The sequence below is a fragment of the Camelus bactrianus genome, chromosome 9 (genome assembly GCF_048773025.1).
Source record: "Camelus bactrianus isolate YW-2024 breed Bactrian camel chromosome 9, ASM4877302v1, whole genome shotgun sequence".
NCBI lineage: Eukaryota > Metazoa > Chordata > Mammalia > Artiodactyla > Camelidae > Camelus > Camelus bactrianus.
In genome coordinates this window covers 26,762,413-26,789,384 of record NC_133547.1, presented here as the reverse complement: position 1 = coordinate 26,789,384, position 26,972 = coordinate 26,762,413, and the positions used below count along the sequence as shown (strand labels likewise).

The 26,972-nt window shown below is 35.6% G+C and overlaps 1 protein-coding gene across 13 annotated transcripts in view; it reads left to right on the top strand.

Annotated features, from left to right (window-relative positions):
* HFM1 (helicase for meiosis 1) overlaps window positions 1-26,972 on the top strand; it is a 99,948-nt gene that overhangs the window by 38,343 nt on the left and 34,633 nt on the right. For 12 of the 13 annotated variants that reach the window (XM_074369925.1, XM_074369924.1, XM_074369923.1 and 9 more), the window contains 11 exons: window positions 565-645; window positions 6,290-6,381; window positions 7,778-7,884; window positions 7,980-8,027; window positions 11,048-11,145; window positions 11,227-11,355; window positions 13,620-13,705; window positions 14,217-14,300; window positions 14,423-14,580; window positions 16,033-16,136; window positions 16,600-16,746. In XM_074369925.1, the coding sequence (XP_074226026.1) occupies window positions 565-645; window positions 6,290-6,381; window positions 7,778-7,884; window positions 7,980-8,027; window positions 11,048-11,145; window positions 11,227-11,355; window positions 13,620-13,705; window positions 14,217-14,300; window positions 14,423-14,580; window positions 16,033-16,136; window positions 16,600-16,746 (1,134 nt within the window). The remainder of the gene's footprint in view (window positions 1-564; window positions 646-6,289; window positions 6,382-7,777; window positions 7,885-7,979; window positions 8,028-11,047; window positions 11,146-11,226; window positions 11,356-13,619; window positions 13,706-14,216; window positions 14,301-14,422; window positions 14,581-16,032; window positions 16,137-16,599; window positions 16,747-26,972) is intronic. The other variant, XM_074369927.1, reaches the window with a different exon arrangement.

Below are 26,972 nucleotides of genomic sequence, written 5' to 3'. Positions count from 1 at the left end.
GTTACCTCAAGAGAGTGGCAAACCAGGAGGAGGGCAAAGACTGATGTTTTTTGGAACAATCTCTGTAGAACTGTTTGACTCTTTATGCTTTGTGTGTATATAACTTTGATAAAAGTTTTTTAAAAAGAAAAGAAAAAGAAAAACTACTGTCATATTGGAAGTTAGGTGACAAAGCAGTTACTTAGATGTGGAGCAAGTTACTTGGCCTCTGTTCCTTAGTTTCCTAACTTGTAGGTGAAATAATATTAATATCTACCATATGTGTTATTTTGAGAATTGAATGAGATAATACAAATATATCATTTTAAAAATTCTAAGTTGTAAATGTTATCACTTACTGTTATTTTTATTATTTGTATTATTTTTACTGTTAGAAAATTTTTTTCTGCATATTAGTCAGCTCTTTTGTTTTAAATGAGGGTTTGTTTTTTTTTTTAACCGCTTAAGTAGAGACTACAGTTCTGAGAACAATTACACAGAAACACAACTTCAGAATATTTAATAATAAATTCTATTTTATGTTGTTTCCTTTCTTACTAAAATTATATTTCTATAATGGAACAGAATTATGTTTGAAGAATCTGAATGATTTATCATCTCTGGACTTGATAAAGATGGATGAAGATGTTAACTTCAGACCAACTGGTAATTTTTCCATTATGGTTAATAAATTTAACAGTTGCTTACTTAAGACTAAGTTTTGAAATTTGTTCTACTAAATTTAGATGATGGTAAAATTATGATTTCAGGTCTCAACAGGGTATCATTTTAGCATGGTAAGTTTATACGAGTCCTATTTATAAAATCATAGACCTCCTTTTTGACAGGCACAGAATTTGTCTTCACTAATTCTGGTGACTTTTGGCAATGGTTTGAAATGTCCAGCTCTTTGGGTTGTGTCAGTCCTGTTACAACTCTTACAGATATCCTTTTGCCAATACTTATTCAAACACTGATTACCTGGATGGTTACTTAAGCTCCTTTTCTCCCTCTCCCTGTATTTAGGGTGTAATAGAAACAAGAAAGAATGTTTTGTAGTTTCTAGCACTCATGGTTAAAGTTTCTTGGGAAAAAATATTGACTTCATTATAAGAAATTAATCTTTTTAAGAAAAGAAACTTTACTGAATAAAAATTGTGAAGTACAGAAAAGTTAAAAAAAAATCAGAATCTGACTATCTGTTAACATTTAACATGTATCCTTACATTTTTAAATGTATTTTTACATACTTACAATTGTACTGTAGAAATGTGTGATTTTTGTATCATGTTTTTATTTGTATTTGTTTGTCTGAGGTTTTTAAAAACAATTTATCTCCCTGACTCCCAGCCCTAGATTTATAATATTTTTCTCTTCTCCCGTGGTCCTCATTCTGATAAACCTTATTTTGTTTGTGAGAATTATCATCTTTGTATTCTAGGATGTCTCACTAGAGGGAGCGTGAGAATCACTAATGTAACTTTTTCATCTATTCTGTAGATACTTTAATTCTCAAACATCTTATTCCCATCATCATTCCTTCCTTGTGGATCTTCTTGAATCCACTGATACCGTTCCGTCTGCCTTTAAACATACCTAATAAATGATACATGTACTATTTTCCCACCTTCTCCATCTTCAGTGAATACTGCCTGATTAATTTTCTTCTTTTTAACATTCTTTTGGTTCTCCTTCTGCTTCTTTAATCAATCTCTCTTTGCTGACCTTTCTTGCTCTACTGTGGGCTTCTTAAATGTGTGAACATTGGACCTTTATTCCTAGTTTATGATAATTTCTTTGAAAACATAATTTACCTTCACAGATTAAGCTATAGTCATTATGTAAATGAATTCAGAATTGTAGTTTTGCTCCTAGTATCTTGACCCTTTGCTACAAAATTTGATTGTCAGTTTCCTATTGGAAATCTTTCCTTACATATAAATGTGAAGCGTGACATCCAGAAGCATATAACAGTTCATTTGACCTGGAATACTGTACAATGGAATGAGCATAAAATTTGAGTTCCAAATACCTGGATTTCAATCCCAGCCCTGCCACGTACTAGCTGTGACCTTATGTTCACTGAGCCTTAGTTTATTCATCTGCAAAACAGGAATATTTTATATATCCTACTTACCTTATTAGGTTGTTATGATGATCAAAATAAGAAAAATGAACATTTACAGTAAAAAAAAAATTCTTCTGTAAACATGAGTTGTTGTTCTCTTCCGTCCAAGGTTAGGAAATTATATCTCTTCCTCTCTGTTATTCTCAATAGCACAACTGTTTGATCAAGCCTAAGATTATAAAATATTTGATATCTTTGGTTTCTCTTTCATTCCTCACTCATTCCATGTCCAGGCAAGATATGTCCAAAAGGACAATCCAGTCTTAGAGCTGAAAATGTTCCTTGTTGCATATGAGGGTGATGTTTCTTAAAGTGTGGTTAGATTAACTACTTGCTCTCAAAATCACCTGAGAGTGCTCTTGTGTTAAAAATGAAGTTAATGAACTCTACTCCAGACCTACAGACCTCACCTTTTAGGAGTAAAACCTAGGAATTTAGATTTTAAGCGTGTTCCACAGATGCTGCTTTTGCACATTAAAATTGAGAACCACTGCCTTGGAATTGATGTTTCAGTAAATGGTATAGTGTTCAGATGGTATGGTGACAATCAATTTAGAACTTCATGCCATACACCAGTGTATCTCAGTACATATTCTGAATCAGTTTTTACGCTAAACCATCTTCTCTAGGAGATTCATGAGGTTCAATAGCATATTAAAGGTGCTGGAAGAAAGACAGTACAACAGAGCTGAAGTTGGTTAGCCTAGGATTTTTATATTCTTATATGCCCACAGAAACCTTTTTAATGTGACATCCATTAATATTGCAGAGAACACTAATGTTATAAAACATGGTTTGGGAAGCATTGTTATATGCTAAAATGGATACCAAAAGGACTTAATGACGGTATTTTAAAAATGAAGGAAATTAGAGCTTATTGTCTAATTTCTGGCTGGGAAAGGGTTTTCTGGACAACTTGAAATTTCCTACAGCATTTCTTTATCATTTTTTTTTAATTAAAATAGGGAAAAATTTACCTTTTTTTCTCTTTGAGTATTTATTTTTTGTATTTAAATTTTTAGTCTGTATGTTTCAGTAATTATGCTTCATACAGTTTTTGCTTTTTCAATTTGTGGTCATAATACTCAAGTATCTAGGTATTTTCATCTGTATGCTTGTGTTATTGTCCAGGTTTTTAAGCTGTTCTGCCTGTTACTGTGTATGGAAGAAGGACTCAAAAAGCCAAGTCTTAGTTTGTGCAAATTCAAGGATTAACAACTTTTTGAAAATGGGCAGTAACTGCAAGAGGCAGGGAGAGTCATTAAACTGGGATGCAGATCTTACCTCTCTGAAGAAGGGGAAACGAAGGAAGGAGGAAAGGAAAGAAAGAAGGGTGGGGAATTTTATCCTGCAGTGCAGTCCTAAGACCATTTGGCAGAGTTGATGGGGAATCTTAACACCAAGTTTGCCCATCCAAGGAGTCCCTTGTCTTATAGGCCTACCTGAACATTCCTGCCATGCTCAGTCATTGGTTGGGAGCGTCTCATGAGAAGTGTGATGTTGGTGTGTACATAGTGATAGATTGAGACCTCAGCAGCTGGGGCCATCCACCCGTCAGGACGCTTCTCACAGGAGGAGATGCGAGGGGTGAATTTTCGTGGCCTCTACTTTGCCTCCCCTCACCCTGAATCTATGACGTTTTTAAATATTTGAATTTGCTGAATTTGCTACCACAAGATAGTCATCATTCTAAACCTATGTTGATAGCAAGTTGCCCCTTTGTTTCCTCTCTTCACCTGCTCATCTGTTAAAATGCTTTTTATTCCTTCTGCCTTGACTCATTTTCTTCATGGCTTGCTTTCTAGGTTATTTTTATACCTCACCTAGAAAACCTTCATCCTTCCTAGTAGGCCAGCAAGTACCAAGACTTTTCTCAGAACCTTTCATTTCCTCTAGCTGGGAGATATCCTATATTAATTTATAAACATCTGGGATTAGAGGAGTGTCTTTAAATACCTGCAGCAGGCTAACACACGCGTTCCCTTGAGAACCGCGCTCTCGCCATCTCACACGCTGCTCTTGGAAGCTCCTTTCTATGAACGACTGCATTGCCCATGTTTTGGCTGAACATGTTCACCAGGCTCCTAACTGAGAAAGTGGCTATTCGTGATTCTCGGTTCTGTCTACTGTAGCTTGATTTTGATGCCTGTGAGTGATAGAATGGCAAATTCTTCCCTCCTTTAGCAAAACCTGCAGCACATACGTAGATGTTAGCCCTTTCTTTGAGAGGCAGTATGCCATTTTCCTCTTCCCAGTTGTTTTTGTGTGTGTTCACAAGACTTGAAATTCTTTTTAATATTTTTGATAACTTATAATTGAAACCTGTAACCTTTTAAGAGAATTCCATTTCCTCACTCATCCTTCTACCTGTCAACTGAAAACAAACGCACATGTGAGAGTTGTGAGTTAAGTTTTATTTGGGACAAAATGACGTCTATGGCCCAGGCATTTCAGATAGCTCTGAGTAACTGCTCCAAAGAGGAGGAGGGGCGCATCAGTATTTTATATGATTTCAGTGAAGGGGGAGGTACGTGCAGCCAAGCACACATTCAGGCAGAGGCTTGCTGCTACACACGAGGAGCAGATGTCACTGTGAACGAAAAATACTGCAAACCGTATCAGAAAACAAAGAATGCTGAAGCCATCAAGTTAGCAGCAGCTGCCGCCACCCCCCAATGAAGGCAAGCCTGCAGCCCAGCCTGTGCAGCCACTCAACAATGGTGCACTCTGAGGGGACTCAGAATAAGAAAGGACAGGATAATGGCCCTAGATAGCTAGGTGCTTGTCAAAGGAATGAATTCAGTGAGCCCAATTGTTTGCTTCCTCCCATACATAGAAAAGTGCTCAATTCTTTAACTTGAGATGTCTGGTTTTCTCTAGTTAACTGGTGATCTTTTAATGTTGCAACTACCTGGTCTTTGTTGTAAAGCTCCTATATATCCTGGCTCCTCGCCCACCTCTTCAGAGCAGTCCCTCAGAGTGATCTGAGAGGCTGTCATCCCAGCTCGAATCCTCCCGCCAAATAAAACATAACTCTCAACTTTTAGGTTATGCATTTATTTCAGTCGACATCACCATTAATGATTTTAGTGATTTTTCTAGATACGAGGAGATGCAAACATTTGGGCTCATAAAATCTTCTGAAAATATCTAACTGTCTGAAGGCCTGTTCTGCCAGTTTTTCCCAGAGCACAGAGGGCCTCATTCCTGATCTCCACCCTGAACTCCTTTCAGGGTGTGCTGGAAGTCAGCGGCTGCTCAGCTCGTGGTTAGAGGTGGATGAAAAGTGCCCACTTTTGGTTGGCATCCCCCCAAGCAGCCTGATGTTCTCGTTCCAGAACAATTTCGTTTCAAATTCCCGTTTAAATGAAGTATTGCTCAAGAATGTTAAGTGGTCCTCTGTTATTTTACAAATCAAAACCAAAATCTAAATCCCTTTAATAGCATTTCAAGGCTCCTTCAGGCCTCTGCAGTCTATAATTCTTCGTGTTTTGACAATAAAAATAGGCAACATTTATTTAATGTTAGGCACTGTGCTAAGTACTATGCATGAGTTATTGCATTTAATCTTTTTCACAACAAACATATGAGATTCATACTTCTATTATCACCACATTAAAAAATTGGTAAAAATAACCAGCATCTGATTGCCTAGCTAATTGGTGGTAGAGCAAGAATTTGAAGCAGGTCAGTTTGACCTGGACTTGTATTCATATGTTTATCAAGGCATGTTTCTCATTACAGTATTCTAAGGATAGTCTTTTTAATCTTTCTCTTTTGATAAGCAAGTCTTGTTTTTTTCCTGAGGTCATCATAGCTTTATTTCCTTTCTGCCAAGGCCTGTTGAGTACTTTTAAATCCTGCTCAAGACCCATTTTCTCTAAAAGACCATCCCAAACTGACCATTCTCTTTGGCTTAGTTTCCTCTGTACGTAGGTTTGTTTGTAAGTAGTATAATTAGCTGGATGTTGTCCTCTGGTCCAGCTGTTCACAGGTGGGTCTCTCCTGAGCTGGCCTGTGAGTAAGTGCTGGAGACCTGTGTCTGCTGGATCTTCTGGTGTCTTTTGTACCTGACGCTGTTACAGGCAAAGCAGAGATGGTCAGGAATTCTTTGTTAAACTGTTGAATATGCATATTGTTTCAGCTGATGGAGAATGTTTATTTTTCCATCTTTTCCCACAGAGGCTGGAAGATTGATGGCTTGGTATTACATTACATTTGAGACAGTGAAGAAATTTTGTACAATTAGTGGAGAAGAAACTTTATCAGATCTGGTAAATTAATTTTCACAAGAAAATAAATACATAATGGTATAATATAAAATAATATTGGGGAAAACAGCTAATTTGTGTATCTCATGTAATTTAAGAATAAATGAGCAGAAAAGAAAGCATTTCTAATAGTGCTTCTCTTTCTCCTCCTTATGTATCTTTGGTCACAAGATATGGAATATTAACTCCATAGGTTATATTTTCCCTTGATCTCTGTATCACGGCTAAGAAAATGTATATACATATCAAAAGTAGGGATAACAGGTGCCTTTTAACTTACATAGAGATACTGATTACCTCGTAGTGCCTACCAAGTACAGTATGTTAAGAAAGATTCCAAGATGATGCGACATACTAGGAAAGTCTGCCATGAATGAGGGACAATGAGGGACACATGTGCCACCTACTTGCAACTCTTCCCTAAATCCTTTGCATCAGAATAACAGTAACAGTAGAAAGAGGATAGTATTGGTGATGTACCAGAAGAAAGAACTGGTTTTGGAGAAAATGGGATTAAAAACAGGTTATATTAAGATATCCACAGTGGGGCAGCTCTGTAGCTACAGCAGTGGACAGAACCATAGTCAGGTTGCTGGTGACTGCATTGGTCCTTTCTTGCTTTACTAGAGCTATGAACATGAAACATGATATTTATATTCTCAAATTTAAACTGTTTATTTTTATTTAAAATATCTAAGTTGATTATTGTGATAAGATTATTATACTAAAAATTGCACAAAAATTGATGAGAAATAGAAGGCTTATATTTCCACGTAAATATTATTCTTAATTGAAGAGAAATCAAGAGTAGAAAATTCCTAATGTTAACATTAACTCAACTGATTCTGAGTTCAGTAGGTGTGAAAGAGAATTTTTAAAGGTGTTAGTTTCATTTTGCAGGTGTGAGAAACCAAAGCAGAGTACTTTGTTCAAAGTTATCTGGCAGAATTAGGCTGCAGAATATAAATTCTTAATACTTAAAGCGTTCTTTTTATTACAAAATTAGCCTCAGTAGGGATAATAACTTGCAAGCTACGGAAGGATGAATAATTGTATAATAGTAGTAATAGTGGTAGTAGTGAAAGCTACATTTATTGAGTGTTTATTATGTGGTAGGTGCTAGACTGAATATTTTTAATTTTATCTTATTAATCTTTACAATCTTATTGGTATAGTCCCAGTATGTAGCACAGTTTCTGGCATATAATAAGCGTTTGTAAACATTTGTTAGTGAGTGAATGAACCCTTTTTAAAGAAGCAAAATGTATAAGGCAGATTTTTAACTCTATTATGCTAAATGTGGTATCCCAAGGTAGCATGAAAAATAAATACAAAATAAAATAGATGAGAGAAAAGATGAATGGGCATAACTAAATGAACAAATACTGAAATTTTATAGGTCACAATGATAGCCAGCTGCAAGGAATTTCTAGATGTACAGTTAAGGATAAGTGAAAAGAAAACACTGAATACTTTGAACAAAGATCCAAATCGGATAACTATCAGGTACAGAAATTAAATATGTTTTAAATAATTTAAAAAAGGTTTCATTCAGTTAAAATACGTAATAATAATAAGTTTTGCTATGTTTTTATTTGCAGATTTCCAATGGAAGGAAAAATTAAAACAAGAGAAATGAAAGTAAATTGGTAAAAACAATTAATTGTTAAATGTCTTAAAATAGTGACTACCTGTTCATGGTTCATATTTATGAAGTTTTTAAAAAATTGTTTTAAACTTATTTTACTTTGCACCAAGTAGAAAATGAACTCGAAGCAGCTATCAAAAAAATTTTAACTTACTTTAAATTTGTTTTCCTTAATACAAAAAAGAACATATTTATATAAAAATGAGGAGTCAGAATGTAGATGTGAAATTAATTTCCCAAAACTCTCAGACTTTAATTAAAAGAGATAATTTGTGCATTTTTAAATCAACAGACATTGAGTTTGTTCTGTTGAGGCACGTGGACAACAGAAAGAGGGTATGTGTCTCGTCATCAGGAACTTTCAGGTTGGCTTGAATGAGAAGCATGTGTATAAAAATACTGGGCAGTATGAAAGCACATGTAGTAAGTGTCTATTCAGTGATAGGGTGTTTTGGGAAAGACAAATCCTGAAGGCGAAAACATATGTGAAGGAATGCATGTGGGACAAGGAAATGACTATTCTGCCACAAATGGGAAGTCTGTATGGAGGAATAGTAATTGGAAGAATAAACTAAAGTTATACTGTAGCTTGTAGTGATTTTAAACCCAGTTTAGAATCACAAATGCAATGATATCCTTTTCTGCTATGCCAAGCGCTTGATTTTCTGAGTATTTAGGTCTTAGCGTTAAACCTTTTGATTTAGAGATGTGATTTCAGGTGAAAATGACTTTTTTATGTGGCTCAGTGAAGCCAGTTGGCCATAGAATTCCCTTTTTTCTCCTTAGCCAAAGGAGGTCACACTTTTTCTGGATGCTTCCTGACATCTGATTGAATTTTATCTCCCCAACTTTGACATCTTAGAAACAAACTTCTCATTGTTCTACACAACTCAGCAGGCAGATCTATAGCTTAGAGAGCAGAACTTAGATGTCCTGTTTCTTAGCTGTATTTCTCTAGAAATTTAAATATCCTTAGAGATCATACAGAACTTAAGAGATCATATACCCTAATCCTCTGATTTTACAAATGAGCCAAGTGATGCCCAGATAAGTTGTGACTTGCTGAAGGTTGTGCTGCTATACTGAGGACTGAGCTGGAACTAGAATCTAAATCTCTTGATTCTCACAGTGTTTTTTCCAGTATTCTCTGTTGCATCCACTGTTCTGTCAAATTGATTCAAAGTATTTTTCCACAAGCATCTTCTTGGGAACACTCTGTGATTATAATGCTTTCATTTACCTTTCCTTAGATTGGGTTATACATTCTTTTGATTGGGACTGTCACTTTAAAATTAATGACTTTATAATTGATTTTATACATATCATAATTCAGCTTCCTATTATAATTTCTCACCTTTATGCAACTACTTAATTGTGGCCAGGAAGAGAGAATATATGTGGAGTGTTTTCTTAATCCAAAACGTACAGTCTTTTGGTGGCTGACGGTGGTGACTAGTTACCACTTTCACGTCTCCTCATGTTCCTGTTACTCTGTTGAATTTCAGATCAGTTCTTTTTCAGATAGGTGTTAATCCTCTTAATTTAAAATTTTTATTCTTCAACTTTGTCCTTTAAGGCTTAAAAAAATTTTTTTTCATAGCTTTAATTACCTGGTCTTTCGTCTTCAACACTAGCTCTCTTTTCTTTAAATGATATTTTTCAAATCAGTGATTTCTTTTCATATTTGTTTCTTTTTATTGTGATGCATGGACTCATTTTTAAAGAGTCAAAAAAAATTTTATTAAGCAAAAATTCAGGTCTCCCTTGGCCCCAGAAGTAACTGTTGTCAGTGGTTTGCTGTGGATCCTTCCAATTTCCTTTCTATTTATTTAGTACATATATATGTGTAAATGATATCATACAGTATTTGTTTTTGACTTATTTCACTTAGTATGATGCCATCCAAGTCTATCCATGTTGCTGCAAATGGCAAAATTTCATTCTTTGTATGGCCAACAAGGTGTGTGTGTGTGTGTGTGTGTGTGTGTGTGTGTGTATCCCCCCACATCTTTATCCATGCATCTGTTGATGCACACTTACACTGCTTCCATACCTTGGTGATTGTAAATAATGCTGCTGTAAATAATTGTAAATAATGAACATTGGGGTGTATAACCATTTCTTAATAGATGATATGAAAGAATTTTCAGGAGCATGTGTTATAGCCGAAAGAAGTAGTTAGTCTGTAGTTTCAGCTATTTGCACCCATTCTGAGAAGTTAAGTTGATTGCTTCTATTTTCACATATCATTTGCTAAAACTAAACTATGAGATATAATTTTTCTGCCCTTTTCTTTGTATACCTGTTTCTGGTCTTATCAAGAGATCCCCCCAGAGAGTAATACAAGTCTAATGACTTCAGTCATGTCCATAGGGGAATTTGCATGACAGTGTCTGGTTAGCTAAGTAAGTCACCAGGTAGCAGAGACCTGGGATAAGTAGGCGCAATGGGTGGTAACTTCTTCTTTCCCTTTTTTCTATCCCTCAAATTTTATAGCCAAGAAATTGCTGGTTTCTAATTATCAGCTAATATGCTACCAACCTACATATGTTGAACAGAATCCTCGGCACCTAACAGTATGCTTTTTACTCAGTAGGCACCTAAATATTTATTGATTATATAAATTGCATTGTTTTCTATAATACCTATATATATTAAAGCCCAAAGACAGAACTGCATTGGAGGAGAATATGATAACAATTTTAGATGTGTTGTGATAAAAACAGTCTTAAGTGTGAGAGCCCTGTGATCATTTGAAATTTATCAATTTAGAGATTATAATGAAAGTCTTGAGAAGAAATGAAATTTTTGAGAGAAAGAGAGGTTCCATAAATAAAGAAGAGTAGAGAAATAAGAGCTGGCTGGGAGGAGAAAGTCAACAATGACTTATGATATAAGATATAGAATCATGTCACAGAAATCAAGGCAGAGAGGAATTTTAAGATATGTCAGTCAGTGATGTCAAATACTATGAGACAGTAATTTTTAAAAAGAAATAATGAAATTTCTTCTTTCCTCCAGTCTTATTCAGGCTCAGCTAGGATGCATTCCCATACAAGACTTTGCTTTGACACAAGATACCTCAAAGATTTTCAGAAATGGCTCACGAATTACGAGATGTATGTTATAGGGTTAATGGATTTTTAATACTTTTCCAGTAAAATAGTGTACTAGATTTAATATTGGAAACTTTTTTTTAGGGTTGTCAGATTTTGTGGCTGCTCAAGAAAAGTTTGCTGTACTATTGAACAGTGTGATTTTAGCTAAATGTTTCAGATGTAAACTTTGGGAAAACTCTCTGCATGTATCCAAACAACTGGAAAAAATTGGTAGGTACTGAATACGTGTAGGCAGTTTGTCAATGTCTGCAATTTATTTTGTATTTCACTCTTAGGAAAATTATTTTATGGTGGTTATAGACCTTTAAGGAAAAATGTGTTTATAGGCCTAAATAAGTTACTCTACTTGTCTTGAAAATCTGATTTTCATTTGCTTCTGCTTAAAGGATTCCATTTGAAATCAATTTGGAAACCTAATAAAAATTAATTACCTTATTTTTAAATTTGTCCTGAAATCAAGAGTGAAATTTTGTTTTAGTAATTGTGTAACTATGTGTTGCTCTGTCTTCCACTTTTATGACTATTTTGTTTTGAATTCAATGACAAGGTACAGAGCTAGTTGTCCTGGTCATTCCTAATTCATTACAGAAAATTATGTAACTTATTTATATCTTGACTTTTCTCTTTTTCAGTGACATTTCAATATCAGTACTGGTTTTCATAGAGATTCTGTAGAGAAATCTATTTCTTGTCTGTTGGGATCTAGCTCAGGAGTGAACTGGAAGACTAGAGGGTGCAGTTTACTAGATGTGCCTGAATCACTGGCATTTCCCAGGTTGATGCCTTCAGCTTTGTAGCCCTACTGCTTCTTAGACAGCTAGAACTGCAAAAAAGAGAGTTGTTACGTCATGACTGACAGTCTTACTAGCTTTATAATTTTATATGCATCTTGAGGACATTAAAAAAATTAGGTAATGGGTCACTAAGGATTGTTTAATTATTCCTTAGAACAAAGATCGCCAACTATTTAGTAAGGAACTACTACTTTGTATTTCCTTCAAGTTTGAAATCAGCAGGGAGGGAGAGGGTTGACCAGTCCTGGGAGCTGGAGTGAAGGTGAGGACTGGCTGGTGAAAGGCCAGAGTAGAAGAGAGATTCTTGATGTAAAGGCTCACCTTCCTGCAGAAGTCCTGGCAGACCAAACACTACACTTCTCCCACAAAGACAAGAGTTCTGAACTGGGAAGGAGGTTACATACAACACTTAGGAAACAGCAACTTACAGAAAAACGTGAAATTAGATAAAATGATTAGTAATCAAAGTTTCATTATATTTGAAAAGGCCAGTCTTCCTGACTTTGCAGAACATTGGCAGTCTGTGCATCAGGTGCATTCTGTCCCTTCCAAATTGTTGAACACGAACATGTTTTCTGCACTTACTCAGTACAGCTGAACAGAAAGAAGCAAATATTGCCCAGCTAAATTCTTGTAATAGGAAGGTGAGAGAATCCAAACAAAAAAGCAAATCTGAGTTCTTATTGAGCATCTGGAAGAAATAATGAATCCAAATTGATTTTCAACAATGTTCATAAACTAAAATTTAAAAGTTAGGAAAGATTGTGAGGGAAAATGGAAATGAACATTGGGAATTATGAAAACTGGGAGCTGTGTCTTAAGAATGAGTTTGAGAAATTCCCAAGAACAGAGATAAGAGTAGGGAAATAGGACTGCCATCCCTCCCCAGGAACATATGCCTTGGACGGTGGTAGTAGTACCTGGGGATTTTATATTTCTGACAATGTCTTCCATTTTGGGATTTGGTTAAATTCATTCACATCAGTGTGAGAATTAAAAATTACAGTTTCTTAAAGAATAAAGAAATAAAAAAGATCCAAAGATGGAAGTGAACTTGATGTATTTAAGATACAAAGTTGAAACCAGTGTGGCTGGAGAGTAGTCAGCAAGAGAGGAATCAGGAAATTAGATGGGAGAGGTAGGCTGTGGTCAAGCCATACAGGTGAGGGAGTTTGGCCACCACCATAAGGAAATTGCCACTTTATTCTAAAAAGACATTGGAAATTTTAGGCAGGAGAGAAAAATTAAATTAGTACAGAAACATGGAGAGAACTCAGTTTCTAAGACGGAAATGCTCACAGAGCCATAGATTCATGAAGCAATATTCCCATCCCCAAATTATGCTGCCTTTTTTTAAACATGAATATAACCATAGATATTTCCTGGTATTGCTTTATGGATAAAATACGGTAAAACTAAGGGTTGAGACATCATGTGGACCAAAGAATTCCTCTTTCTTTTATAAAGCACATGCCTGTTTATTTGAGTTTGAAAAAATAAATATGAGCAATCAATGTCACAGCCCAGTTAATCCCACTGAGAACATTTTTTAAAAACTTTAAAAATAAGTCATTAGTTTGGCTCTTTAATTTTTTTTTACTAATGTATTGTTAAATATTTAAATATAGTTTAGTTTAAAATGGATTGTTTAAAAACTGCTGTTTGATTAATTTTCCACAGGTATAACATTATCAAATGCTATGGTAAACACAGGTTTGACTTCCTTTAAAAGAATAGAAGAAACAGATGCAAGGCAACTTGAATTGGTATTTAATATTTACTTACTCCTAATGTTACCTGAATTCTGTATAAATTCTAATGCCTGACTTTTATATCTTTATTTCCACTAAAAAATAATTTTCCCTCTCAGTCATATTTTAATTTAAAGTTTTGGGTAACAAACATATTAAAACTATTGACTCTAAAAATGTTTAAGGTTTTTAAAAAAATTATTTTATTTTGGCGGGGAGGTATTTGGGTTTTTAAGTTACCTACTCATTTTTTTAATGGCGGTACTGGGGATTGAACCCAGGACCTTGTGTTGCTAGGCACACACTTCACCACTGAGCTATACCTTCCCCTGCTAAAAGAGGTTTTTTAATTTATTTTATTTTATTTTATTTTATTTTATTTTATTTTATTTTAATGAAGTTAACTGTGGATTGAACCCAAGACCTCATGCATGCTAAACATGTCCTCTACCACTGAGCTATACCCCTCCCCTAGAAGAGTTTTTAGTGTTGTAATAAGAACATAATGATGTAAATATGTTTTTAGATTTTAAATAGACATCCCCCTTTTGGAACTCAGATAAAAGAAACAGTGATGTATCTACCAAAATACAAACTTGAAGTGGAACAGGTAAATATTTTCTGTTTTTCTAATTTTGATTTTCGGGAATAAAGCTACCCATAGCTGACTTGGAGCTGAGTATGAGTAGTAAGGCTACTTTTAACACTTTTTATGCCTATCCTTTCTTAAAGATTGCAAGATACAGTGATACCACGGCAGAAGTATTAGTGACTGTTATATTGAAAAACTTTGAACAGCTACAAACTAAAAGAACAGCACCAGATTCTCACTACGTTACCTTAATCATAGGTGATGCAGATAATCAGCTGGTTTTTAAGCACAAAATTATGTAAGTGTGAAATTTCTATTTGATATTATTTCTAAGCATATACTATAGAAGAAAAATTCCACTGAGAAAAAGGATAATAAAATCATGAGGGGATCAATTAAATTACATTCTCCTGATTCTGTAATGGGGTGGTTTCTCGTATTAACATTGGGTCTGTTGTTTTAGATTATTGTATTTAGTACGCAGGTGAACACAGTGTAAAGTCTATCACCATCGTTTGCAACAAGAGAATGGATGACCTTTGGGAGCATCTGTGACCCACTGTTGCTGAACTTGCCTGTTTTGTTGCTTTTCTCCTATCATTCGTGACCCTACTACTCTTTAAGGACAATCTTCCTCCTGCTCAACTCAAAGTATACCTTCTATTTCCAAATTAAAATCCAACAAATTATTATAGCCATTGTAGGATCCAGGCAACCAGATCCAATATATAAAGGAGGTACCTTACCTTATACCTAGCTCTCTAGCATGTCATTCTGCAGTTTTTACTTCAGTCTTTTTTCTAATACTATTACATATTTTCTCCCAGGATGTCATAAGCAAATTCTAAAAGTAGCAGTTGAATTTTCAGCTAGATCACTTAGTAGTTTCCAGGGACTGAATTATATCACCTTTGTGTGAGGCAAGTGCTCTCATTATGTACATTTTATAGAGGAGGAAATTGAGACCAAGAGAGTTTAATCAGCTTGTCCAAGGTCACACAGGCAGTTTAAAGTAAGGATCAGATCTGAACCCAAGCATTCTGACTCCAGAGCCCATGCTCCTAACCGCAGTACTGTCCCTGCACGGTCAGGAGTGGCAGCAACTCTGAAACTGGAATCTGCTCACTGTTGCCAGCGCGCTGGAGGGTGCCTTCCTAGAACATCGCAGACAAGGTTCCCAGAGGGCAGCCCTTTCACTCTAACTACTCTCCTGCAACAGCCATGATGCGTTTACAGAGAATGGATCATTATACAAACCTTTATTCCCTGTGACAACTGAATCTAATGACGGCCTTGACAATAGGAGGCTGAAGTAAGTCCAGTCACAAAATCGGTTGCTGGTGATGTGATGTCATTAGATACAGACTATTTCAAGTCAATCAGAAAAATACTGTTGAAGCTCTCACAAATCCGTGTGACTTACATATAGCTGTTTTAAAGTGGTGGTGGTTTAAGGGCAAGCTCACAGGTAATTGACACAACTGTATATTCAAATGGGCCTGAAATGATTTAATGCAGCTTAGAATCAGCTGTTGGGTCAACATGTCTTTAAGAAAATTATGGTCATGGTAGCTTCACTGACACTCCATTTCCCTCTCAGAATTAGGGGAAAGTAGTTTTCAGTAACTGACTTCAATTTACCACCAGATAGGACCTATTTTTGGATCAATCAGCCCTTGAAGATTAATTTATTATTTCATTTCATTTCATGTTCAGATCACTAGTTAAATGATGCATTACTCTTTTTCAGGGATTCTGTTTTGCTAAAAACTGGCAATTGGGCTAAAAAGATTGATGTGAAGAGAGCTCTTAAATCTGAAGATCTTAGCATAAATCTAATTAGTTCTGAATATGGTAAGTTTACTGAAGTAGTGAAGACACGAATGTAAAAATATGATAGCATTTAAAAATTATTTCCTTTATGTTAAACAGAAAAATAATATGAATGATATTGTGTAAAATAGTTTATTTAAGTAAAATGAATTTTAAAGGAAGTTTCATGTATTTGGATATGTAAGAGATAGCACAGACTAGGATAACAAAATCAAAATTGTAACTATTCATGTATAGATATTTTGTTTTTTAAGATAAATTTCAATTATTGTAGGAACATTGACTTTTATTTTTATGATGACAGATATATAAATTTTCATGTTATACTTCTGAACTTTTTAAAAAACATTTTTATTTCCTGGACTTGCTAGACCTTCTAGTTCAAAAAGATAAAATATAAGAGATATAAAAACAAATAAATGGTCCCCTGTATGGATTTACATGATTTAAATAAGCATTTGTACGCTTTTTCTTCTTTTCCCAGTTGGACTTGATATTCAGCAGAAATTTACAGTCTTTTACTTAGGACCCAAGAGGTTTGGAAATCAAATAATTATGCAGAAAAAATCAGAAACAGAGATTTCCCATTCTAAACGTTCAGATAGAACTACTATAGCAGAACCCAGTAAAGGTAAATAGCTCTATTTATTCCTGTTTTGCATTAAAGCAAAGATAGGGCTGGGAGGAGTATCCGTGGTTTAACTCAGATTGTAGGTATTCTGGAATTAGATATTTAGGCTTTCTAATAATTGCACTGATAATTTATAGAAGGAATTCTTTCTTAAGTTAATATTTGTCAGATTGGGGTGATATTTGGAGCACAAATTATTTCCCCCTTTTCATACCCACTCTGTTCTTACGGCCATGTGAGGGGGAGAGCAAATGAGGTACAAGAATTAACGGATTTGATGAGGCAAGGCAAGTGACAAACTTAATTTTTCTTTTATTATAGGACATTCAAATAAAGACAAAAGTAGAAAGAAGTATATGATGAATCCTCATGTACTCATCACCCGCCTTAAGCAGTGGGGTTATCAACTCAGGGCTAATAGAGTTTCATCTATGCCTCTGTTCAGATTTTTCCTTCTATTTTTCTGCAGAAAAATAGATGTCTTATTATTTCCTCTATAAATGTTTCAGTATATATTTGTAAATGGTAAGGGTTTAAAAAAAATAACTGCATTACTCTTTTACATAAAAAGCTAATAGTAACTAATAATTATCCAATATTGAGTTAATGTTCTAATTGCTCATTAAATTATCTCATAACTGTTATAGGTGTATCATCTTGATACTATCCAGTTGTGCCACACTGGCTCCCGAGTCCTTCCAGTGTGTCCCTAGGAGTTTTCATTGCTTCCTCGCTGTGTGGGGTGATAGGATGTTCCAGGCTTACCTTTTATAGTTCTAGCCCCAGACCTGGAATAAGCCTTTTCTCCAAAGATCCTTGGTTTCTTTTAATGATAATTTCTTAAGATCACAGTCTGTGCGCTAGAGGAGCTCATTACCATAGAGTGATTATCTCTGGGATTTTTCCGTGCATGGAATTAGGAAATATGTGACTTCTATTTTGTTTTTAAAGATAAAATACATAATTGATTCATACTTAAATGTCCAAATCCATTTCAGGGCTATAGTATTTATCCTTAAACTCTAAGATCTGTATTTCCTTTTTGTCGTGCTGAGAAATTTGGTTCTCAATGACTCCAAAAGTGATAGAATGTCACTAATTTTCTTTATCCTCCATTGTACACACAACAGATAGTCTCAGAATAACAATACCAAACTGTACTCTTAATATGATTATTAAAAATAGTTTGACTTTTTTTGCAAATATGTTCTTTCTTATACTACGTCTCACTAGGCATGTATAATCAAATCACTGTGTTTCAAAGTCACTTGGAATAGATCTGTATGTGGCAATGCCACCAACTGGATACACATTTACTATTTATTTTATTTTTTATTTTATTTTATTTTATTTTATTTTATTTTATTTTATTTTATTTTATTTTATTTTATTTTATTTTATGTTAGAATCGTTTTTAGAATTAATGTTGAATGATAGTAATGTAAAATATTTACATTTTCCCTAGTCAAATCTACAAAACAAATGCTAAATGTTGTTAATACTTGAGGCATAGGCAGTCAGCCATCCAGCTGTTCTTCATTCATTTGGTTCTGTTTTCACTGCTTTGGCCCAGGAGGGGGAGCAATTCACAGGTACTGAGGAACGTGAGAGCAACAGCTCCTACCAAAGTAATCTGAACAGTCGTGTTTTCTGAATAGTATTAGTAGCTATGATACATAGTAACTGCAGTGAGTGGTGATGAGAAAAGCACATACAGAAATGCTCCGTGAGCCCAGGGACACTCATCCTCCTCCTCTTTAAAGAATACAGAAGAGCTTCCATTTCTGGGTAAGATGCAGTAATTTGTGCCTGGCCAGTGCTCCAATAGCAGCAACTATACAAGCCTACATAAGTTACAAAAATTACAATTTTTAACATCAGACTTACTCAAACTTTTCCAGAAGAAAAGAAAGAATATTTTCTAATGTTTTAATCTTTTTGAGCAAGGCCAGTATGAACTTGATTTCAAAACTTGCCAAGGACATTAAAAGAAAAGGAAAATATTCACCAATCTTCTCATGAATATAGATCCAAAAGTTTTTAACAAGATATTGGAAAGCTGAATCCAGCCATATATTTAAAAAGCATAATACAGCACAACTAAGTATGGCTTGTTCCATGTATGCAAGATAGCCTGAGCACTAAAAAAAAAAAATGGATCAATATAATTCACTACATTAACAGGGCAAAAAAAGAAAAACACGTGATCTTTTTGATAGATGTCAAAAAAAGTTTAATAAAAATTCAGTGCGCATTTTTGATTTAAAAATGTCTAGCAAATGTCATACAAAATAGTGAACTGTTTTTTAAACTTTCCTATCTAAATAGGGAATGATATAAGAATGTTCTCTGTTACTACTTCTGTTTAACATTGTGTTACAAGTCCTAGTCAGTACAGTTATGTAGAAAGAGAAATAAAAGGGATAGGATTGGGAAGAAGGAAATAAACTGTCATTACTTGAAAGCAACATGGTTATGTGCCTAGAAAATATGAAAGACTCTATAGACACACTATTAGAATTAAAACATAAATTTAGAAACATCCCTGGGTACAGAGTCAATAGAAAAATTGTGCAGTACATCAAAAAAGAATAAAATATTTAAGAACAAATTTAGCAAAATAAGTGCAAAATGTGAACACTGGAAACTACAAAACACCATTGAAAGACATTAAATAAGACCTAAATAAATGAAAAGATATTCCAGGTTCATGGGTTAGAAGTCTTAATATCATTCAAAGGGCAACATTTTCCAAATTAATCCACAGATTCAATGCAATCTCTGTCAAAATTCTAGATTTTTGCAGAAATTCACAAGATGATTCTAGAATTCATATGGTAATATGAGACCCAAAATAGCCAAATCAATTTTGAAAAAAAAAAAAACAAAGATGGAGACTTACAATTTCTGATTTCAAAACTTACTAGAAAGCTACAGTAATCAAGGCAATATAGTACTGATATAATAAAAGATATGTGGATCAGTAGAGTATAACTGAAGGTGCAGAAGTAAATCCATACATCTGTAATCATTTGATTTTGGACAAAGATGCCCAAACAATTCAGAGAGGAAAGAACAGTGTTTTCAGTAAATAGGACTGGGCATCTGGATACCCAGTTGAATTAGTCTGAACCTTTGCTTCATACCATATGCAAAAATTTACTCAAAATGTATCAGTGACCTAAAGCTAAGAGTTAAAACTATAAAAATATAAGAAGAACACATGGGTGTATATTTCTATGACCTTGAATTATGCAGTAGTTTCTTAGATATGATACCTGAAGCTCAAGCAACCAAAGAAAAAAATAGATGAATTGGACTTTATCAAGATTAAAAACTTTTGTGCTTCAAATGACACTATCAAGAAAGTGAAAGGCAATCCACAGAATGAGAAAATATTTACAAATCATATATCTGATAAAGGACTAGTACCTAGTGTATGTAAAGAAATCTTACAACTCAGTAAGAAAAAGACAACCCAATTAAAACTGGTCAAAGTATTTAAATAGACATTTTTCCAAAGAACAGCTACAGATGGCCAATATACAGCATGAAAAGATGTCCACCATCGTTAATCAATACAGAAATTCAAATCAAAACCACAGTGTGACCCCACTTCCCAACTACTAGTATGGCTTTAATAAAAAAGATGGACAATAACAAGTGTTGATGAGAATACGGAGAAATTGAAACATTCATATTGTGCTAGTGGGGATGTGAAATTGTGCAGCTGCTTTGGAAAACATTTATTAGTTCCTCAAGAAGTTGAACATAGGATTACCATGTGACCCAAGAATTCCTCCTTTAGGTATATATCCAAAAGAACTGAAAAATATTCTTAGAAAAACTAGTACATGAATGTTCATAGCAGCACTATTCATAATAGCCAAAAAATAGAAACAACCCAAGTGTCCATCAACTGACCAACAGATAAGTAAAGTATGGTATTCCTTTCAATGGAATATTATTCAGCCATGAAGAAGAATAAACTAAGGATACATGTTACAACATGGATAAACCTTGAAAACATTATGCTAATGAGAGAAACCAGTCATAAAAAGCCAGATGTTATGATTCCATTTATATGAAGTGTCTAGAATAGGCATATTTATAATGATAAGAAATAGATAAGTGATTGCCAGGGGAAGGGGGTAGGAAGAAATGAAGAGTGACTATTAAATGAGTATGTAATTTCTTTTTGTGGTGATGACAGTGTCTGGAATTAGATAGTTATGATGGTAGTACAACTTTGGAAATATACTAAAAATCCACTGAATTATATACTTTAAAAAGTTCTGTGTTATGATATGAATTTTATTTCAGTTAAAAAAAATCTTAACATCAGTTGTATTACTACATACCAACAATAAAAAGATAGAAATCATGATTCGAAAAATACTATTTACAGTAGCATCAAAAATCTCAAACATCTAGTAATACAGTAGGAAAGATATTAAAGACCACACTACAGGAAAACTAAAATCTCATGGTATATATGTTTGGATATTAAAAGGAAGAGGGTTTCTGCGTAGCTTTCAGTATCCTCTTTTTCTTAGAACTGACTGCCACATCACAGAAGTAGGTTATGTTTGTATAATTTACACTACGTTCTCCTCGGACCTCCATTCTGGCTGCTGTTTTTCCAACAGCAGAATTATCAGGAACCAGACTGACCTTTCATTCAGTCCAAAGTACAATTTCCCAGAAGAAAGGAAATATCTCAGTTTAAGAAAAACAATTTAGAATTAGGACTACACTAAGAAAATATAAACTCAGAGCTGTCAGGTGGACTTCCTTTACTATGTAGAGAAATAATTAAAGCTAGTGGGACCATGGAAGAGAAGACCAAAGCAGAGGCACAGAGAGAAGCGAAGGTGAGAACGCCAGAGCTGAAGTCCTCATGGCTTTCCAGTTCTTAGATTCAGCCCCTCCAGATGCCCAGCTGCCTTGCTGCTTTTGGCTTCTGTGAGGTATCTGTGGTCATGCTGATACGTTTCCACCACCCACCACATGTGTTATTTTGTTTAAAATAGCTTGAATTGTTTCTGCTTCTTTCAACTGTATTGAAAATTGGATTGTTTATATACTTCCTTCTAGCCCTTTATAAGGGCAGAAGTTCCCTACATTTTCACCATAGCCCTGTGGAAAACAGATAGAAGATGCTTCCTACCAGACAGATGTTTTACTACCCACACCTGCTTCACATACATACATGCACGACTATCCCAAATCTTGTGAAAACCCCAATTGTATAATTCAGTTCTTATATGCAAATCCATTATCCTCAAATAAAGATATATAATAATACCTTTATACATAACATACATACTCTATCTGCATATTCTCTCTCAGTAACTGACACAATGACGGGGTCATGGATTTACCCTGCTGACGTTGTGTAAACAACCCAAATTTCAGTTTTTCTAATCTCTTGTCAGGCCATGTTATTAAATGATACACACTGATATTTAGTTCAGAGAACATAGTTGCTAAATGATTATTTCCAAATGGGCTTGCAGATTCAACAGATAGTTTACTATTTCATATTTTCAAACTGTAGGACCATATTTTAAATGCACCTTAGACTGTGTAATATAATTAAACATTTTTATGCTGCCTACAACTCTTTGAAAATATTTTTAGCGGTACTATCACAGTTGTAGTCCAAGAGATAAATTTTTTTCTAAAATTTAAGGAAAAATAGTTTTGCTATTTGTAAATTAAGCAATGTTAAAAATACACATTTTTAGTTGTAAAAAATTTTTAAACTTTTATTTTTAGGCATTTAAACCTGTTATCCTTAAAGTGCATTCTAAATAAGAAATATGGGCTTTGTTTAATTTGAAGAAAATTGATTTGACTTTAATAAGTTCATTTGCATTTACTATGCCATTCTGAGTATGAAAATTTAATGTACTTGAAGAAAGCAAGGATAAAACCAGTGCCCAAGCACTTTGGAAGTGTGCACATTTAAATAGCAGTCAAAAAGGGGTCTGCTTTTCTTTATACTCTTTGGTGTACACATGCATTAAATTGTAAAATCGAGGACTCCAATTCATCACTGTTACCCTTTTTTTTGATAAATAACAAAATGATAGTATAATATCTGGCAAACAATTAAAAGGAGATTTGTTCTCTCATTTAGAAGGTAAAATCATAAAGTGCATAAATATGATTAGCATAAACCAGGAACTGCAGAATCAAAGTAATAGCCTTTTAAAAACATTAACTCCAGCTGCTTATGCACAGATCAGATTATTTGAATTTATAATTAGGATGTGAAGCTAAGTGTGTCAGGGATGCCTGCTATTTTTAACATTTTTCTGGATTTTTTAAGCAACGGAGCCTTACCCTACTAGTCATTATTAACCCTATTAAAGTAGTCTTAAATATTTTCTTTAAATACATTTCTAGTTGACATTAATGAATTTCATTTACTCTGAATATTTGGAACTGGAGCTTTAAAAACTTGTGTATGATGTGCAAAACTAAGAAAATGTATGCATTTCAGGTTATGATAGTGATGAGGTGTAGGATCTGTTAACTTTGTACCTAAGTGTACAGCTTAGGTCAGTTTTCTCTGAGAACCTTATTTTTCCAATTATCAATCTCTGTAAGCTTGTGTCTGTTAATAAGGCAAATTCAGAGAATCCTCAGGATGTAGGGAGTGGAGTAGGGGTGGGGAAGCACTTACATTTTTCAAGTACCATTTCTAGCAGAAATACAGTAAAAAAAAAAAAAAAGCTTTTGTCCCTTAAGTAATATCCATATGCTAGCACTCTGTAAACAAACTGTGTATACAGTTCTCATTCCTAACAAGACTTTCCAACTCTGCTTTGAAATGTTGGGGTGTCCCTAGAATCTCTGTAAGTAGACTTCCAGGCCCTAGTTTGTTTTTCCTCTCTGGGAACAAATGTGTGTAGTCACTGTGCACCATCTTGTGGTACTATTTAGAAGTTCATCTATTAGAAGTCCTGGGATAAGGAACAGTTACCCCTTATCTCTTACTGCAAAACAGCCACCTGCAAGGCATTTCCTCCTGTTCTCCCATCCCACAAACAGTAGATTCCTTCCCTAAATAAATTAAACCCATTATAAGGGGGAGACCTAAGGCAGCTAGTGAGGCAGGTGGTTGAGAGCTCAGGCTCTGGATTTAGACGACCTGAATCAGAATCTCACACTTGCTGTTATTATCTGCTTAGTCTTGAACGTGTTGCTACCAAACCGCTCTATGAATTTTCTCATCTGTGAAATGGAGCTATAATAGGGCTGCCATATAGGCAGACAACCAAAGATGAAGAGACATTTGAGGAAAATACGGAACGTGAAAGAAAGCCCAGAATAAGGAAACAGAAAGTGGATGAAGGAGCAGGAGGATACTTCAGAAATATAATAAAACGTAGTATAAACTAATCAGTAACCTCAGAGAAATTAAAATACTGAATTGCAACCATAAAATAGAATAGGATGTCATGAAGAAAAAAGAACAATTGGAGAACAAGAGTGAGCACAGGGAAGTGAAAATGGTGATTCAGGAAGAAACAAACAAAAACAACAGCAAAAAACCTAATATCTTAGCTGGAGGGCAGAAGATAATGTCAGCACAACCTGAATGAAAGCAAAAAGAGAAGGAGACAGAAAACATGAAAGACAAGCGGGAGATCCAGGGTCCAGTACCCGACTGCGAGTTCCAGGAAGACGGAAGGCATAATCTGAGGAGATTTTCTAGATGAAGTGAGGCATAAATCTACATGTCAGAAAGGCTCACTCGGTGCTGGTTAGGGTGAAGGAAAGAAGCTCTACGAAGAAGGCAACACTTCAGAGCATCATGGATGAGACAAAATCACAAATGTGTCCATGGAACAAAGATCACAGTATTTTTAGTGTTTTTATCAGCAACACCAGATGCTACAAGACAATGAACTTAAAAATCCAGGGAAAAAATGATTTCCAACCCTGTGTTCTATACACAGCCAAACAATTAAGTGTGAAAGTAAAACAAAGACATCTTAGTACATTTAAGGAGTCGGAAGTTTTGATTCTCACACATTATTTAATCAGGCAGTTGTCTGAGGGTGAGCACAATCAAACAAAGCAGTTAGCCAAGAAAGAGAAAGTCAGAATCCAGCAATAGTAGATTCAGCCCAGGAGCTCAAGGAAAGGAAGCTCCAGGATGACACCTGCAGGACCGGCGTAGATTTGCACTGGGAGGAGGCTGGAGGGCTCAGGGCAGGTGGGGTCTGTACGGGGGAGGTGACTGGGGCAGGTGTTTTCATGTGGTTGTCCTCACCTTGGAAATGTTGAATGAGCTAAAGAAACTTAAGGTAGATGTTGCTAGACTAGAAGGAAGACAGTAAGACTTCATGGAAAATACGCTGCTCAAGAAAGGAAAGCACTTGACTCTGCATTAAAAATATTTTTACCTTCTATAGCTCTCTCAAGTTAGTCCATTCTCTTTGATCTGCTAATAATACCACTCGAGACTGCTGCGGTGATTTTCTTTTATGTACTCTGTCCTCTCTCAAATCCATTCTCTGTACCACACTCCGTAGATTGATTTTTTTTCAAAATGCTCTGTTATGTCCCTTCTTTGGTTAAAACATTTCAGTGGCTCCCCATAGCTCTTAGAGTAAAAGATCCAAGTCGTTAAAACCCGCTGTAAGTTTCCACACTATCACGTGGTCATTCAGTCCCTAAGTAGCAGTGGGCTGCCGACTGCTGTGTAGTCTTGCCTCACCTCCATAGAATTGGCAGGTAAGGACACAAGAGACCCAACTGTATTTAGACAGTTTATTACTTAACACGCACAGCAAAACGAGATCAGCGTGGCATCAGCTGCCTGCATCCATCATCCCACAGGCTAACACTGGACTGGAGGGGCCAGGTGACACGAATGGTGGGTTGCCTTGTTTTTGAGGAGTCTACTCGAGGCTGCAGCTAAGCGGCTTTATAGCCTGCAGCTGTACCTGAAAAAGGTGAGGGGCAGCGTCCTACGCCTCACTGGAACCAGGAGACGGATGAGAGACTGCCTTGCGGCAGCTTTCTGCAAGACAGGGAGTCTCCGACCAGCTAAAGAGGCAGATGAGGAACGGCCTCTAACAGTTCCTCACAAGACTGCCTCTCTTGACATGTCCTGGGGAAGATCAGGGGGCATTCTGTAAATGACTGAGCCTTTCCTACGTGGAGACGTGCAGTTGCTGGGGTGCCACGGTGGGGCCGTTTCCCCGTGGACGCAGGCTGACCTTTCCACCACTGTGGTCGCGTCTCGTGCGCTGTCTCTCGCTTGCTGAGCACCAGCCAACAAGTAAGACCTTTTAATTTCTCCATGTGCCATGCTCCACTTGTTGTGGAGCTTTTTCATGTGCCATCCCTCCTGCCTGAAACGTTCTTTCTCCCACCCCTTTGCCTTGTTAACTCCTCTCTTTTCAGTCCTCAATCCAGTGATCACTTCCTCAGGGACAGCCTCAGCCTTCCGCGCCATTCCTGCCCCGGACAGCCCCCTGTTACACAGCGCTGCGCCCCTGGCCTTCATAGCACACAGAGCAATTTTATACTTGCTAGTATAATCTTAGAGTAATGTGACAGTAGAAGTAATACATACACTAGCATATTAGTTTATTAATTTAAAAATGCTGTCACGTACCTAATTTCATTTTATCTTTTTACCTCTGTGAGGTAAACAAAACAGGCACTGTCTTCCATCTGTTTTCTGCAGACAACATCCCATATTAGAACTCACGTGTTCTTGCTCTAGTTTATGGTGCCCTGTACTTCACCACCGTGTTTTCATGTAAATACGTTAAATGTAAGGCAATACACAGTGAGAGGGATGAAGAAAATGCCACAAGGGCTCAGAGGAGAGAGAAGTCACTTCCAGTTGAGGTGATCAGGATAGATCTTCACAACAGAGGTGCCATTGGAGTTGCCCTTGAAAGTTGATAGGCTTGTAAAAGACAGAGGGAGGTCTTCTCAGACCAGAGGTAATATCAAAGGTACCATCACAAAAAGGCTTGGGACTGTTTGAATAATGGCAAGTGAATGTGTTTGGTTGGATGTAGGGTTAATGTGTTTTGATGGATATGGGTGCTAGAAGGAAAGCTAGAATTACATTTAATTACATTTAAATACCTTAAATATGGGATTGATTGTGTTGGCAAGAGGAAGTAGCTAATGTTTCTGAGTGGGCAAATGCTCTGATCAGAGTTGAATTTTAGGAGGGTTACTTA